The sequence below is a fragment of the Myotis myotis genome, unplaced genomic scaffold (assembly GCF_014108235.1).
Source record: "Myotis myotis isolate mMyoMyo1 unplaced genomic scaffold, mMyoMyo1.p scaffold_m19_p_4, whole genome shotgun sequence".
NCBI lineage: Eukaryota > Metazoa > Chordata > Mammalia > Chiroptera > Vespertilionidae > Myotis > Myotis myotis.
In genome coordinates this window covers 98,099,946-98,116,320 of record NW_023416346.1, presented here as the reverse complement: position 1 = coordinate 98,116,320, position 16,375 = coordinate 98,099,946, and the positions used below count along the sequence as shown (strand labels likewise).

Genomic DNA, 16,375 nt, shown 5'->3' with positions numbered 1-16,375 from the left:
CAGGGGCATAGAAAGGGAGTGGACTGACTATTCTTGGGGGGGAAAGCGGTGTGGAGGATCCGGGAAGAGACTGGACAAGAATCGTGCACCTATGTATGACGACAGTGGGGCGGGGGGTGAGGGCGGAGAGCGGGGTGGGAACCAGGTGTAGGGGAGCTAAAAAGAACAACAACAACAAAAAAAAGCTGTAGAAACTTCAAGCAAACCATACCTTTTGGTGTTTTACTGCCCTGATCACTTTGCCATAGTTCTTTGTTCATATATTAAACTAGGGGCCTGGTGCACGAAGATTCATGCATGGTGGGGTAGGGGAGGGGAGGGATCCCTCAGCCTGACCTCCCCCTCTCCAATCTGGGAGCCCTCAGGGGAGCCCTCTCCAATCCTGGAGTTTCTGTCTATCTTTGAAATCATATGAGTGAATTGTCTGAGACCCCTAACCCAGTTTGGTTTTGTGCTCACAGAATAGTAGAGGTCTTTTTTTTTTTTCTTTGCTCCATTGGTGGAGATTTCCTAGAAGTTGCAAGATATCTTCCTTTTAATTTTTTCTTGACACTCTGACTTTACTTATGTCTCTCACCTTTGCTTTCCCTCCATCCCCCGCCCGCAACAGTAACTTGCTCCAGGCTCACTTTGCTCTAGTGTCTAGGAGATCCCACAATGCATCTGCCACCAGAAAGATGATTCCCAGCATTCCTGGTGCTCCCTGCGCTGGGAGCGACCGAGGGAGCCACAGCTCCCCAAGCCTCTAGCTCTCCTTCTCTACTCTCTGCCCAGCGACCGAGGGAGCCACATCCCCCAAGCTGCTGGCTCTCCCGCTTCTGCTCTCCGCCTGGTGCCTGTGTATGCAAATTAACCCACAATCTTTGTCAGATTAACTTGCATATCCACCGATTGGCTGGCGAGCATAGCAAAGGGATGGTCAATTTACATGTTTCTCTTTTATTATATAGGATGTTGTATTCTGATCTACTTTCCACTCCACAGAGTGATCACTTAATATCATTGTTTGTAAATATGGTCAGAATACACAGACCTAAGTGGAAACGCTATTTGGCTTTGTTAAATGTATGGTGCTGGTGGTGTGTGTATGTGTGTGTGTATTGGGGGATTCAATACAATGTCATATCATTTTGACTCATTTGACTCACCTGAGTGATACTGCCATTTTATTTATTTCCCCACCAATTTTGTTCTTATCCAATGTATTGTAGGCACCATTTATTTGAGAGGGAGGAGAAGATAAGTAAATTTTACCAATGTAAAATCAAATGAAGTTCGGTTAATAAATGAATGAATACAAACCATTTATATAATTAGGCTATGCAAATGGGGTTATCTGTTGGTTAATCTATTATAACTGGTGAAAGTCAATTATATAGAGCCATATTATAGAAGGTCAGTCCCTTCAATGTAATGGGGTTCTGTTCAATTTCCAGGGTAAAGTTCTTTCATAAGTACTTTCGAACACATTGCAAACAATGAATTTGATAGTATTTGAAATAATAGGCATTCACCCATTATCCAGTTGACACAACGCTGTGTGTTTCATAGTGATTTTATTTCAAAAAATGTATTTAACCTAATAACAGAATGTCTGTAATGCTTTTTCCACACAGTGCACAAAAGCATGAGAGAAAGCAAAGAAACAGATACAAGAGCTAGTAGACAAACTGCAAGAGTACAAGTATCGTCCATTTAAAAATAGTTTCCACCAAAAGACCCTGTACTATTCATATAACATTTTTGTCAACAATAAAATACATTTTCCAAAACAGTACATACATGTCTCGAAATTATGTAATGAGCAACAACATGGATAAAATTAATCTGGTTTCCCATACAGTCAACATTAAGGCAAGGATACACATTTCATTCAACTCTGGACATTTTAGTCATCTCTTAGACACTCTATTAATACTCTTCGTTTACAGAAACACAAGTTTTTAAGAATATTTCAAAAATTTTTCTTTAAGAGATTAAAACTGGTGATGTGAACTATAAGGCTAACAAGGCAACTAAAACATTTATGAAGCTATATTAATATTCACAGATTTCCTAAAGTGTTGAATTGTTTAATGTTAACATGCAGATCTGTCTACCAGACTTAGTGTAGGAAATCACATCAGCAATTTTACTGGGTGCTGGGCAACTATTTTAGATGTTTCTATTTCATTTCCCACTCAGTGACTATAACTCTTTTTACTGATATTTTCTTTAATACTAAACAATTGGATTTGAATTAACTAAAACTTGAAACACATATTTAAGATAAAAACTTTTGGTTTTAATTTGTTTGCTAAGCATTGAATTCAGATCGTCAAACTAAATTTATTTTTATTGGACGAACTTTTTCACATCTAGTGAAATGGTACTGTAGGACTTTTCTCATATCCAATAGTTATATTCATCTGGTCAGTGACTTGGACCATAAATAATTTAGGTTTACTTTTCCTTGTTCATTACTTAGTGACATGTTTCTGGCTGGAATTATTAGAATAACTGCTTTAATTCTTTGCTTCACAAGTTGAGACTTTCACTTAACATACAGAAGAACTTTAAAGAAAAAACTTTCTAGAATGCTTTTTAAACTAGAAGGGAAGTTACAAACAGTGATTTCACTCAATATAAACAGAGACTATGTGAGATGAAATAATTAGCCACAGCTGTCAAAGTGAATTTTACTTTCCAATTAAATCTAGTAACAGCATTTGGATATAAAGTAGATGTATTGTTTAGATATATGGTATTTGTTTTAAAACAGCAGAATATCTTTACTTAAAGATTTAGAGTTTGCTATGTCATCTCATGTTTTATCATTAGTCATTTGTAAATAGGGAACTTAAAGAAAAATTGAAAAAATAGCCATAGGATAATATAATGTAATCAGAATGGATTGAGATCTAAAAAATTCAGATAATCCATCAGGTTATTTTTAAGTGAAATACATGAAATATACTGAAAAATTTCAATAAGTGTGATACTGCATTATAACTAAGGTAAATCATCTATTAATAGTTTTATATTGTAATATTAATGTAATGTAATCTATAGTGCAAATCTAATGTAATATTAATTCTATAGAAATTAAAATATTTGTAAGTTTGTATACTTTATCATGTCATTTTATGTATTAAATCTAAAATTATATGTAGCTTTTGTTTTTTAAAACAGTTCAATTGGTTTTACTAACTGAAATTAAAATGCAACTTCTTATCTAACTTTTAAAAATTTCCAAGAATTATGCAAAAGCACATAACAAATGCTTAAAAATGACCTATTTCTTACTAAAACAAGTTATCTTATAGTTTACACTAGTCTGAACTCTGAGTGATACAGTAAGCCATGTAATTTCACATTTAGTTGACTAGAATTTCAGGGTTCTTAAAAAACTGAAAAGTTAATGTTTATCTCCAGAATCATGGCCTTTAAATTAAAGTGTTGTTGGTGTACCCTAGTTAAGAGAAACCTTGAAACCATCAGAGATCCTAAAACTGGATTATCCACATGCATACATGGAAGCTTTAATCACTAGAATGGGGCAATCTATGATCACAATTCTATATGAGTCAATAATTCTGATCTTTCCAGACTCTCCCTTTACTAGAAACTAAACTTAGAAAAGTGTCATTTTATCTTTTGGTAATATAAGCCATAGTAACTTTGTCTCTAGACTTCATTTCTTTTTTGCCTCTGATCACTGTGAGCAGAGAGGTATCATTTTAGCAAACAAGAAAAAGGTAGAAGAAATAAATGAGGAAATAAAAACTTGCTTTTCAGTAAAATTAATTACCTGCCCCCTTTTTGTAAGCTGTCAGGATTACAATTTGTATGTCCCTTTTACAGAGGTACACTCCTTGACTTAGTAAACAGGCACTGAATTTCATATAAATCTCTTGACAGCATATGAAATATGGTCCTCTACATTTCTAAAGCAGATAACCTCTATGGCATGGTTTCTGTTTCAGGCTATATACTCTTTACCTAGAAGATGATGCCTTTCATGTTAAAGATATATTTAAGTGCTTTTAAAAGAAGTATATTTTTAACCTTAAAAACTGTTATAATTTTTTTACTAGCTGACACTATCTGAAAGCATTTTACCTGCTAATAAAACTATAGGAGATGCAATAAGAGATTTTGAGTTCACTGCCAAAACAACTATTGCTTTTCTAAAGCATTTAGTACTGTGTGTCAAAGCTACTTTAACAAAACTCTCAAAACCATAAAATAATTTATGTAAAAATCATTTTGTTCAAGGAGGTCACATATAAGGCTTAAAGAACATCACTTTCAATCCTCTTTATTCAAATATCCACTAATATATGTTTGGGTTGACAAATACTACTAGAGGGAGGTGAACATTTATAAAAGAAAAATTTTAAAACAGAAATTTTAAATTTTAATAGCTATCTAATACCAATTTTTATTAAAAATATATTAGAAGTGATTATTTTTCAATTTGGGAATGTAACCACATTTTATATATAAAAGTTTCATTTTTATGTTGTCCTCCTGCTTGATTGAGAGCAAAGGATAGCCTAGCTTAGTGATAGTATCTATATATAAAAAAAAGCCTGGAGATAAAGCTATAGTTTCCTCTTTAGTAATATCATTCCCATTCAACAGGTTTGGATTGTCTCTCTTGAGAAAATCTTACATGCCAATTGCAAGCTTTTTTTTTTTACTATAATGGAAACACATGCATAAAATTTTATGAGGAAGCAGGCCATCCTCCCAGCAGGATTTAAAGCTTTAGGAGGATACGATAAAGAATTTGCTTTTTAGGGAAGAAGTTCAAATTCTCAATAAGACCATGGACAACAGTGTGGTGATTGTCAGGTGGTGGTGAGTGGGGGTGGAAGAGTATGGTATAGGGGGGATAAATGGAGATGGAAAAACATAAAATAAAGTGAAATTTTTAAAAAAGCTTTAAATTTTTTCAATCGGACCAAAGGAAGCTAAGTGTGCACATGGGGGATAAGATATTCCCCAAAGCTTCAGAATTGTCCTATTCAGCATAAAATGCTACTATGGAAAATATTGAACCTTTACCTATAATTCATCACTAAAATAGTCTTTTTATTCTTAAATACTTTCCCTATATCTTTTGGTACTTTTTTCATTCTGTTAATACAGCATATACTCCTTCAGTTTTAAGTACATGCACTCTCACAAACTGAACACTTAGGGCAGAAAGATCCCTCATTTTTAGCCAATATATTCTGTCAATAGATTATAAAATTTTCTCTTTAATGAAGCATTTATTAATTATTTGTCCCAAGCAAGGAGATGAACCCATGTTATACAGCCTCAGCATTGTGTGACTAATATTTGTATATATTTATATGTGTGTATATACACATATTTTAAAATATGGTTCTTTAAAAATATATTGATACCCAGTGGTGCTGTAGTACAAAACATATGAAAAACAGTATTTGAAAATGCCATATTTGGTGTACTTCTTGTGTCCAATACTATGATACAGAGAAGACAGATTAAGCACAGTCTGTAAGTGACAAACTCAGAATATGCCTACTGCATCATGCTGTGATGGAAAAACTTGGAATGGTTAATGAAAACTGACATGGAAATTCATAAAAAATCGGAAGTAAAAATATTGAAGTTTTCTGATGGCCTTATCTATATTCATTATGTCATAGCTAATAATATTTGTAATTTTCTTCATTATACAAAGAAAACACTGTTTTACTACCACTGGTAGATTTGATAGCAATATATTTGATGTACTGAGTTGATATTTAGATACTGGATAAATATATGCAATTGCTGAGTAAATTAGTGTTATGGAAAAATTCACAGAGGAGGCACTTGAATGGCATGCTAGTACCTAATTTTTGGTAATGGCAAAATAAAAAGAAAATGCTTCATTTAGTTATATTAAAATATTTCACTTATTAACACTGAATGTCTCCAGATATATTAACATGCTCCTCAGGTAGATAATAAAAAATGATAAATGCCATAACTAAAAACCTCTGCTTACTTTTTTTGCTGTTAGCCATTTAAAGTCTCTTTTTAATAGATGATGATAAACTTTCATATTGAGAGTTGATAATTCTCATTCTTTTCAACTTCTTTGGGAGAAAAATGAAGAAACTTATGTAACTGGTCACAGTATTGGTTGTACAGCCAGATGATATTATTCAGCAAACCTACAAATTAAATTAACTTAGTTGATAAATAACTAATGCCCAGTATTTTCCAGTATCATATTTTCAGTGTCCCTTCAAACTATAGTAGGAATTTGTATCTAACCCAATTTAATTGAAAAATAAAATAAATGGTTGCAAAGTCTAGGGTTCTAATATCTTCTACATCGATTGTCTTTGAACTGAGTCATTTCTGTTAAGTATTGAAAATCCATTGACAGTATTCAACTAGAAAAAAGGCCACCACCTCTAATCTCTTCAGGTTTTCTGGTATATATGAGCTTGTATTGTAAAGGCATCATTGCTTCTTGAAAGTTTCCATATAGGCTTTCAGCTACCAATGAAGCGAACATAAAGGAATTGACTGAATGTTGGCATTTGTCTTATCTCTGGATTGAAATCACGAGTCTGTTCTTTTATACTTTAATCAGAATGCAGGCATCTCTAATGTATTTATCACAGCAAATCTGAAAGTCATTAAGTGGTAAGTTTTGAAAATCATTTTAAGTGGTCCACAACATTTGAAAGGTATTATAGCTAATAATCTTTGAAAATCATTTGAAGTGGTCAGTTCACAGATGATATTTTATTTACTATGATGTTATAATCAATGAAAAATAGTTGGTAACTCCATACAAATAATAATAGATCTTAAATTTTATGGAATTTGTAAACTTGCTTTTAAGAGGTGTTTAATTAAAGCAAGTTTCTGTTGCATGTGTGTTTTTTAAATCATACCATTTGGCACATTAGGGTGCCCTGGTAGGAATGGCTGAAAGAAAATAGGTGCTGATGGTCCAGGTACTATATAAAAAGAAGAATACCCTCTCCTAGGAAAAAAGTATGGAGCAGGTTGATAAAAGCAAGTTACATTGTTTGTATTGGGTAGAATATTGTGTTCTCCTAGTACTTTTAAAGCCATATTGGTAATCATATCGATTGTCTGTTTTCTTTCATGACGCATGAGGCAAACGGTGCTTTCATTCACAATTCCACGCAAGGTCATAAGATAGTTATACTTGCTTTTTTCTTCACCTATGAAATGGTTGCGTAGGTACGATTCAATCTTCTTTTGCTGTTCTACTACATCAGGAAAATCAATGAAAAATCTAGAGCACATGTAACGTTCAAGGGTCTTGATTTCTGCTTCACTAACTGGCTTAAAGTTTCGAACCAGCAAGTTGCTATACTTCAGAAGGCCACCACCTCTAATCTCTTCAGGTTTTCTGGTAGATATAAGCTTGTATTGTAAATGCGTCATTGCTTCTTGAAAGTTTCCATATAGGCTTTCAACTACCACAACAGGATATGACTTTTGGGTTAACTTAGCATTTTTGACCTTGTAGAATTCTAACATGTTATCCAAACAGATTTGAAAAGAATCTACACTAAATTCAAACTGCCGTTTAAGTGAATTCACAAATTTTAGCTCTACATTCTTCCCAGTGTTGTTTGAAAGAGAGATGAGACTCCATCGATCGTGCTTATTGCAAATTTTGACCATCTTCTGCACATATGCCTCTTTCATGAACTTTAGGGTAATATTTTCCTTTTTTACACCTTTTGGTAAAAAATCAAGTAGACAACCTAGAACTACATCCTTAACAATTTGAAATTTTTTATCATTTGGTAGTTCAACACGAAAAATAACATCCAGATCCTTATAGATGATTCCATTGCGGCTTGCAAGTATGTAACTTGCAATGGAACCGTTCAACCGGGTATCTTTAACAATAATTCCTTGCTCTATCAGTTGATCTTTGACAACATTTATGATATGTTTTGGTTTTACCTCCAATGTGGGGAAATTCCCCCTTCCATGAATTGGAATTACTTCACCTAACACTTGATCCAGTATTATAACTTGATCCCATGTCAGATTACTGAATCCAACTTCAGACATTTTGAAGTCAGTAGGTCAACTAGAAAGCAAGCAAAATATTGAGGAGAAATATTAGCATCTTGATATCAGTGTTATACCCAAAGCATATGAAAAAGTTAAAAATAGACTTGCCCTCAAAATAAATAACATTAAAACTAGAAAGTAAATTATCAATGTACCTAATTGCAATTAAATCTATACAGGAAATAAAGCTATTTTGATTATGCCAAAATTGTTAGAACCATTACTGTATGCAAACAGGCACTCGCAGGGATTTGTTAGAATTATAATTATTTTTATGTAAAATGATGGCCTTTCTCATTATTTATTCATGTAAATATTATGATTGTGTTTGTTTGGTGTTATAAATTTTGTTCATAAGATAATCATAATACATCACTGAGGGTAACTGTCATGAATTTAAAGTGAGATCAAGATAGCATATCTGACAGAATAGCATAATGATGAAATTATGTTCAAACACAATATATAGAGAGATTAAAAATGGAGGCAGAGTAGGAGGATGCTGCATGGTCATGCTCCCAGGAACAAGCTGGAATTACAACTGAAATACGAGAAGGCTTCCTGAATAATCAATGGAAAACTCACAGGAGAGAACCCTGATACCCAAGGACTGAAGGTGGAACCAGCATAGAGAGTGGTAGGAGGGGCAGAGACGTGACCCACAGAGGGGAACTGAAGTCCCAGAGAGATATCTCAGCCGGTGGTGGAGGTGGGGGAGGTGCCACAGAGAATTCTGGGATCTAATCCCGGAGCTGGGCTCCCCAGCAGAGAGCACCAAACTGAGGAAGGTATCCAAATAACATCAAGCTGTGAAAAGCAGTGGGATGCTGTCTGCCAGGGAGTGGAAGCTGAAAGTTCAGGCACCCTCTTAAAGGGCCAAGGCACAAACATTCCCTGTGGAGCCACCCCCTAGTGTTCTGGCAGAGGGAGGGTGAAGTGGACTGGAGCTGTGAGAGCAGAAGCCAGCACTGGGGACTCGGGGGACAGAGCTCAGAAGGCAGACACTCCAAGTCTCCTCGGCTCAGTCACTCCCTCACATAGCCACAAAGACATCTGCCCTGCCTGGGGGGATAGAGATCTGCCTTGTCTGGGGGGAAGACAGTTTACACACCCTATTGGAAAACACATTGCCCTGAGGCCACTTAAGAGATTAAAAGTAACAATTTGAAGGAGTAGCAGCTGCTTGTGTAGCCCGCCCCCATCCAAGGAACAGCAGCCTCCTGATCACCACACCCTCTGTCTGAGGAACAGCAGCTGTGTGTGAAGCCTCCCCCCACCGGCCAGAGAAGCCACCACAACTGTGAACAGCACCCACCAGAGGAGCTGCTACCAACTGAGGAGCAGCTGCTACCACAACTGCCTGAGGAGCCACTGCAGCCTGAGGAGCCACTGCCACCCAAGGAGCAGCCACTGAACGACTCAACATCTAGATATGGCGGTACAATCAAACATGGGTAGACAAAGAAACCCCCAAAGGAAAGAAAAGGGGGACTCACCAGAAAAGCAGCTAAGTGATACAGAGGCATGCAACATGACAGAAAAAGAATTCAGATTAAAGGTCCTAGAGTGCATAAAATGGATGGAGGAAAAAAATCAACGACTTATGCAAGAAGCAAGAAGAAACAGATAAAAAAACCCCAACAAATTATGTAAGAACCAAGAAGAAATGAAGAGTGATATAGCTGCAATAAAAAACACCATTGAAAGTTTCAACAGTAGATTAGGAGAAGCGGAGGACCAAATTAGCGAATTAGAAGACAGGGAAACAAAACACACCCAAATTGAGGAGCAATTGGAGAAAAAAATTAAAAGACAGGAGGAGAGTGTAAGGGGGCTATGGGACAGCATGAAAAGAAACAACATACGAATAATAGGGGTGCCAGAACAACAGAAAGAGGAACAAGGGTTAGAAAACCTATTTGAAGAAATAATATCAGAAAACTTCCCAGAGGTGGGGAAGAAAAAAATCACACAAGCACAGAGAGTCCCAAACAAGGTGAACCTAAAAAGACCCACACCAGGACACATCATAATTACCATGGCAAATGTTCAGGACAAAGAGAGAATCTTAAAGGCTGCAAGAGAGAGATGGAAAGTTACATTCAAGGGATATCCCATTAGATTATCAAATGATTTCTCAACAGAAACATATCAGGCCAGAAAAGAATGGACAGAAATTTACAAAGTGATGCAAAGCAAAGGACTGAATCCAAGAATACAATATCCAGCAAGCCTATCATTCAAAATTGAAGGGGAAATAAGAAGCTTCACAGACAAAAAAAGGCTAAGGGAGTTTATCACCACCAAGCCAGCAATGCAAGAAATGCTAAAGGGACTGGTGTAAAAAGAAGAAATAAAAAGCTCAGAAAGAAAACAGCCACACACAAAAAAGAAATGGCTACAAACAAGTAACTTTCAACAATAACTTTAAACGTAAATGGACTAAATGCTCCAAGCAAAAGACATCGAGTGGCTGAATGGATAAAAAAATATGACCCATACATTTGCTGTCTACAAAAGACCCACCTCAGAAGAAGGGACTCACACAGACTGAAAGTGAAGGGATGGAAAAATATCTTTCAGGCAACTGGAAATGAAAAAATAAGCTGGGGTAGCAATACTTAAATCGGACAAAATAGACATCAAAGTGAAGGCCATAACAAGAGATAAGGAAGACCACATCATAATACTAAAGGGATCAATACAACAAGAAGATATAACCCTGATAAACATATATGCACCCAATGCAGGAGCACCCAAATACATAAAAAAAATCCTGGAAGATATCAAGGGAGAGATCGACAACAATACAATCACAGTAGGGGACTTTAATACACTGACATCACTGGATAAATCCTCTAGACAAACAATCAGCAAAGAAACAGCAATCCTAAATGACTCACTAGATCAGATGGACTTAATTGACATCTTCAGAACACTTCACCCCAAAGCCACAAAATATACGTTCATCTCAAGTGCTCATGGGACATATTCAAAAATAGACCACATATTGGGTCACAAACAAAGTCTCCCCAAATTCAAGAAGATTGAAATCATACCAAGCATCTTCTCAGACCACGATGGCATAATATTAGAAATAAACTACAATAAAAACAACCCAAAATACTCAAACATTTGGAAGCTGAATAGCATGTTATTAAATATTGATTGGGTTACCAATGGGATCAAAGAAGAAATTAAAAACATCCTGGAAACTAATGACAATGAAAACACAACAATCCAAAACCTACGGGACACAATGAAAGCAATCCTGAGAGGGAAGTTTATAGCTCTATAGGCCTATCTCAAAAAACAAGAAAAAATGATAGTAAATCTTCTAACTCTACAACTCAAAGAATTAGAAAGAGAGCAACAAGAAAAGCCCAGAGTGAGCAGAAGGAAGGAGATAATAAAGATTAGAGCAGAAATAAATGACATAGAGACCAAAAAAACAATACAGAAAATCAATGAAACCAAGAGCTGGTTCTTTGAAAGGATAAACAAGATTGATGAACTTTTAGCCAGGCTCACCAAGAAGCAAAAAGAGAGGACCCAAATAAACAAAATCAGAAATGATAGAGGTGAAATAACAACAGACCCCACAAAAATACAAATGATTGTTGAACAATACTATGGACAACTCTACTCCAACAAATTAGACAACCTGGAGGAAATGGACATATTCCTAGAAAAATACAACATTCCAAAACTCAATCAAGAAGAATGTAAAAATCTCAACAGTTATTGAACTATGGAAGAAATTGAAGCAGTCATCAAAAAGCTTCCAGCAAACAAAAGCCCAGGACCAGATGGATTCACAGGGGAGTTTTACCAAACATTCAAGGAAGAACTAAAACCTATCCTCCTCAGAATACTACAAAAAATCCAAGAGGAAGGAACACTTCCAAGCTCATTCTATGAAGCCAGCATCACCCTAATACCAAAACCAGGTAAAGACAACACAATGAAAGAGAATTATAGGCCAATATCCCTCATGAACATAGATGCCAAAATCCTCAACAAAATCTTAGCAAATCGGATCGAGCAGTAAATCAGAAAGATCATACACCACGATCAAGTAGGATTTATCCCAGGGATGCAAGGATGGTACAATATCCGAAAATCAGTAAAAGTGATACATCACATAAACAAATTGAAAGAAAAAAACACATAGTCATATCAATTGATGCAGAAAAAGCATTTGACAAAATCCAACATCCATTTTTGATAGAAACTCTCAGCAAGGTGGGAATTGAAGGATCATACCTCAACATAATAAAAGCCATATATGACAAACCCACAGCCAACATCATATTCAATGGACAAAAACTAACACCATTTCCCCTAAGAACAGGAACAAGACAGGGATGTCCACTCTCACCACTCCTGTTCGATATAGTACTGGAAGTATTAGCCATTGCAATTAGACAAGAAGAAGAAATAAAAGGCATCCAAATTAGAAAAGAAGAAGTAAAACTGTCCTTATTTGCAGATGACATGATATTATACATAAAAGACCCTAAAGACTCCATCAATAAACTGTTAGACTTAATAAAAGAATTCGGCAATGTAGCAGGATACAAAATTAACCCCAAGAAATCTATGGCATTTCTATACACCAATAGTGAACTTACAGAAAGAGAGACTAAAAAAACAATCCCATTTACCATCGCACCAAAAAAAATTAAGCTACCTATGAATAAACTTAACTAAGGAGATAAAAGACCTCTACTCAGAAAACTACAGGACGTTGAAAAAAGAGATAGAGGAAGACATAAACAGATGGAAGAACATACCATGTTCTTGGATTGGTAGAATCAACATCATTAAAATGTCCATACTACCCAAAGCAATCTATAAATTCAACGCACTTCCCATTAAAATACCAACAGCATATTTCACAGGCCTAGAACGGACTCTCCAAAAATTCATCTGGAATATAAAAAAGACCCCAAATAGCTGCAGCGATCCTGAGAAAGAATAAAGTAGGTGGGATCTCAATACCAGATATCAAGCTGTATTACAAAGCCACTGTTCTCAAAACTGCCTGGTATTGGCACAAGAACAGACATATAGATCAATGAATAGAATAGAGAGCCCAGAAATCGGCCCGAACCAATATGCTATATTAATATTTGACAAAGGAGGCATGAACATACAATGGAGTCAAGATAGTCTCTTCAATAAATGGTGTTGGGAAAATTGGACGGATACATGCAAGAAAATGAAACTAGACCACCAACTTACACCATACACAAAAATAAACTCAAAATGAATAAAGGACTTAAATGTATGACAGGAAACCATAAAAAAACTAGAAGAATCCAAAGGCAACAAAATCTCAGACATATGCCAAAGCAATTTCTTCACCGATACAGCTCCAAGGGCATTGGAAACTAAAGAGAAAATAAACAAATGGGACTACATCAAAATAAAAAGCTTCTGCACAGCAAAAGAAACCATCAACAAAACAACGAGAAAACCCACTGCATGGGAAAACATATTTGCCAATGTTATATCTGATAAGGGCCTAATCTCCAAAATTTAAAGGGAACTCATACATCTTAACAAAAGGAAGATAAACAATCCAATCAAAAAATGGACAAAGGACCTAAATAAACACCTTTCAAAAGCGGACATTCAGAAAGCCAAGAGACATATGAAAATATGTTTAAAGTCACTAATCATCTGAGAGATGCAAATCAAAACAACAATGAGGTACCATCTCACACCTGTCAGAATGGCTATCATCAACAAATCAACAAACGACAAGTGCTGGAGAGGATGTGGAGAAAAAGGAACACTCGTGCACTGCTGGTGGGAATGCAGACTGGTGCAGCCACTATTGAGTTTCCTCAAAAAACTAAAAATGGAACTCCCATTTGGTCCTGTGATCCCACTTCTAGGAATATATCCCAAGTAACCAGAAACACCAATCAGAACGGATATATGCACCCCTATGTTCATAGCAGCACAATTCACAATAGCTAAGATTTGGAAACAGCCTAAGTGCCCATCAGCAGATGAATGGATTAGAAAACTGTGGTACATCTACACGATGGAATACTATGTTGCTGTAAAAAAGAAGGAACTCTTACCATTTGCAAAGGCATGGATGGAACTGGAGAGCATTATGCTAAGTGAAATAAGCCAGTCAATGAAGGAAAACACCACATGATGTCACTCACTCATGGATAATAAAGACCATTATAAACTTATGAACAAAAATAGATACAGAAGCAGAGCTGCCTCGAATAGACTGTCAAACCACAGCGGGAAAGCCGGGAAGGGTTGAGGGGCGGGAGGGAGGCGGTAAGAGATCAACCAAAGGACTTGTATGCATGAATATAAGCATAACCAATGGACATAAGAACTACAGGGGAACAGCCGGGGAGGGTTGAGGGGCGGGAGTGGTGGGGGGGTAAGAGATCAACCGAAGGACTCGTATGCATTCATATAAGCATAACCAATGGACATAAGACACTGGGGGTTAGGGGAGGCCGGGGGATTGTTAAGGGCGGGAAAAAAAGGAGACATATGTAATACTCTTTGTAATACTTTAAGCAATAAAACAATTAAAAAAACCCCAAAAAACCAAAAGCAATATATAACATCCTTAAGCCAAAAGCATTGGAGAATTCATCATATATATTGCACAGAAAATGCAAATCATAATTAAAAATCTTTTTAAAAAGCATAATTATGAAAAGAAATGTGATACACACATTATCTATGATAGAGTGGAGCTGTGAATTTTGGCCCCCATTTTGCTGAGATTAGCTATGCATAGAAATCTGAGTCTTGCTCAGAACTGATTTTGTAACACCTCCTGCTTGGATCTGTGGCATGAGAGCACTGGTTCCATACAGAGCTGGGATTTTTGGGCTGTATCCCACAGGAAGGCTCCCATCACGGAGACAGATGAATGAGCGCTGGGCTTTGTGACTGCATGGTGGGGAGGCTGACCCAAGTTCCCTGTGAGTTCAGCCAGGCAACAAAGGAGAGGTAGAACCAGCCCGGCCAGTGTATCTCAGTAGTTGAGCATGACCTATGAACCAGGAGGTCATGGCTCGATTCCTGGCCAGGGCACATGTTTGGGTTGTGGACTCAATTCCTGGTGGGGGTTGAGCAGGAGGCAGCTGATCGATAATTCTCTCTCATCATTGATGTTTCCATCTCTCTTTCTCTCTCCCTTCCTCTATGAAATTGATAAAAATACATTTTTTAAAAAAGAGAGATAAAACCAGTCTCCTCTTTCTGCAGGCTGGGAACACCACTCCCAACAGGAGACTGTTTAGTTCAGCTCTGTGAAGTCCTGGATATTCCTGCTGGTTGCAGTTCTGTGAGGGATGGGAGAGTGGCTCAGAGAAGACATTCCAAGTGTGAGACCCTTAGAGGCTACTGTCTGGGACAAGGAGGAAGTGATTATCCCCATCTTGTGGGCTGGACATGCAACATTCTCAACTGGAGACTTTTTGATCAATTCCCAATGGCAGCTGAAACTTTTCCTGCTGAGAAGACTGCAGGGTGTACCCAACCCAAACCTATAGCAGACCACCTTGGGAACTAGAATTGGAATTTCTGGTAGAGACTGAGGAGTTTGGCTTTGAAGTTGAGACTAATTTCCCTTCATTGAGTGACTGATTGTATAATCTGTAAGCAGGGCGCTGACTTCCCCAAGCTAGGCTAGCCTGAGTCCAACTTAAAGATTCTCTTTGGAAGGCATTGTAGGAAGACCAGGCAACCTAAGGAGGAGATAGAGTAGCTGACAGGTGGAGGAGGACCTCAGGGAACCTCAATCTGACCATAGATCAACCCCCAACTATAAGCTAAAAGAAGCCAACCCATTTACACAAAGAGGTCCCTCTTATGAAAACACAGGTTAAGCAGATGCAGACACAATGAATAGAGTGGGAACAACACACCGGCAGCCCAAGGCCAGTTACACACAATGTCTGACAGTGGCCTGCATCTGAAACCCACCTAAAAGAACCCCAAAGGACCAAGAACCATCACAAGTGGTAGACCTCAGAACACACTAGAGTTTGTCCCAACTAGACAAACAAAGGGAACACTCAAAAGTGTATCCTGGTAGCCCCCAGAACCCGCTGGGAATAACCCTGACTTGGGGGAAGCTCAAGCACAGCATCTCATACATTGTGATAAAGGTTTTTCTCTATAGACTCCCAGCCTGAAGGGTTAACCATTATGCCACTGGCCTATCAAGAGACCTTGAGGCTGTACCTGCACAGCAATTTGCACACCATGGTCAGGGTTGAGCATCAGAATCAATTAG

At 37.1% G+C, this 16,375-nt stretch overlaps 1 protein-coding gene across 1 annotated transcript; it reads right to left on the bottom strand.

Annotated features, from left to right (window-relative positions):
- Positions 1 to 6,900: 6,900 nt before the first annotated feature.
- On the bottom strand, positions 6,901 to 8,076 carry TENT5D (terminal nucleotidyltransferase 5D). The gene has a single exon (XM_036303987.1). The coding sequence runs from the start codon at positions 8,074 to 8,076 to the stop codon at positions 6,901 to 6,903; it is 1,176 nt and encodes a 391-aa protein (XP_036159880.1).
- Positions 8,077 to 16,375: the final 8,299 nt, after the last annotated feature.

Excerpts from the sequence above, each read along its gene's own strand:
- TENT5D (XM_036303987.1), bottom strand. The coding sequence starts at position 8,076 with ATGTCTGAAGTTGGATTCAGTAATCTGACATGGGATCAAGTTATAATA.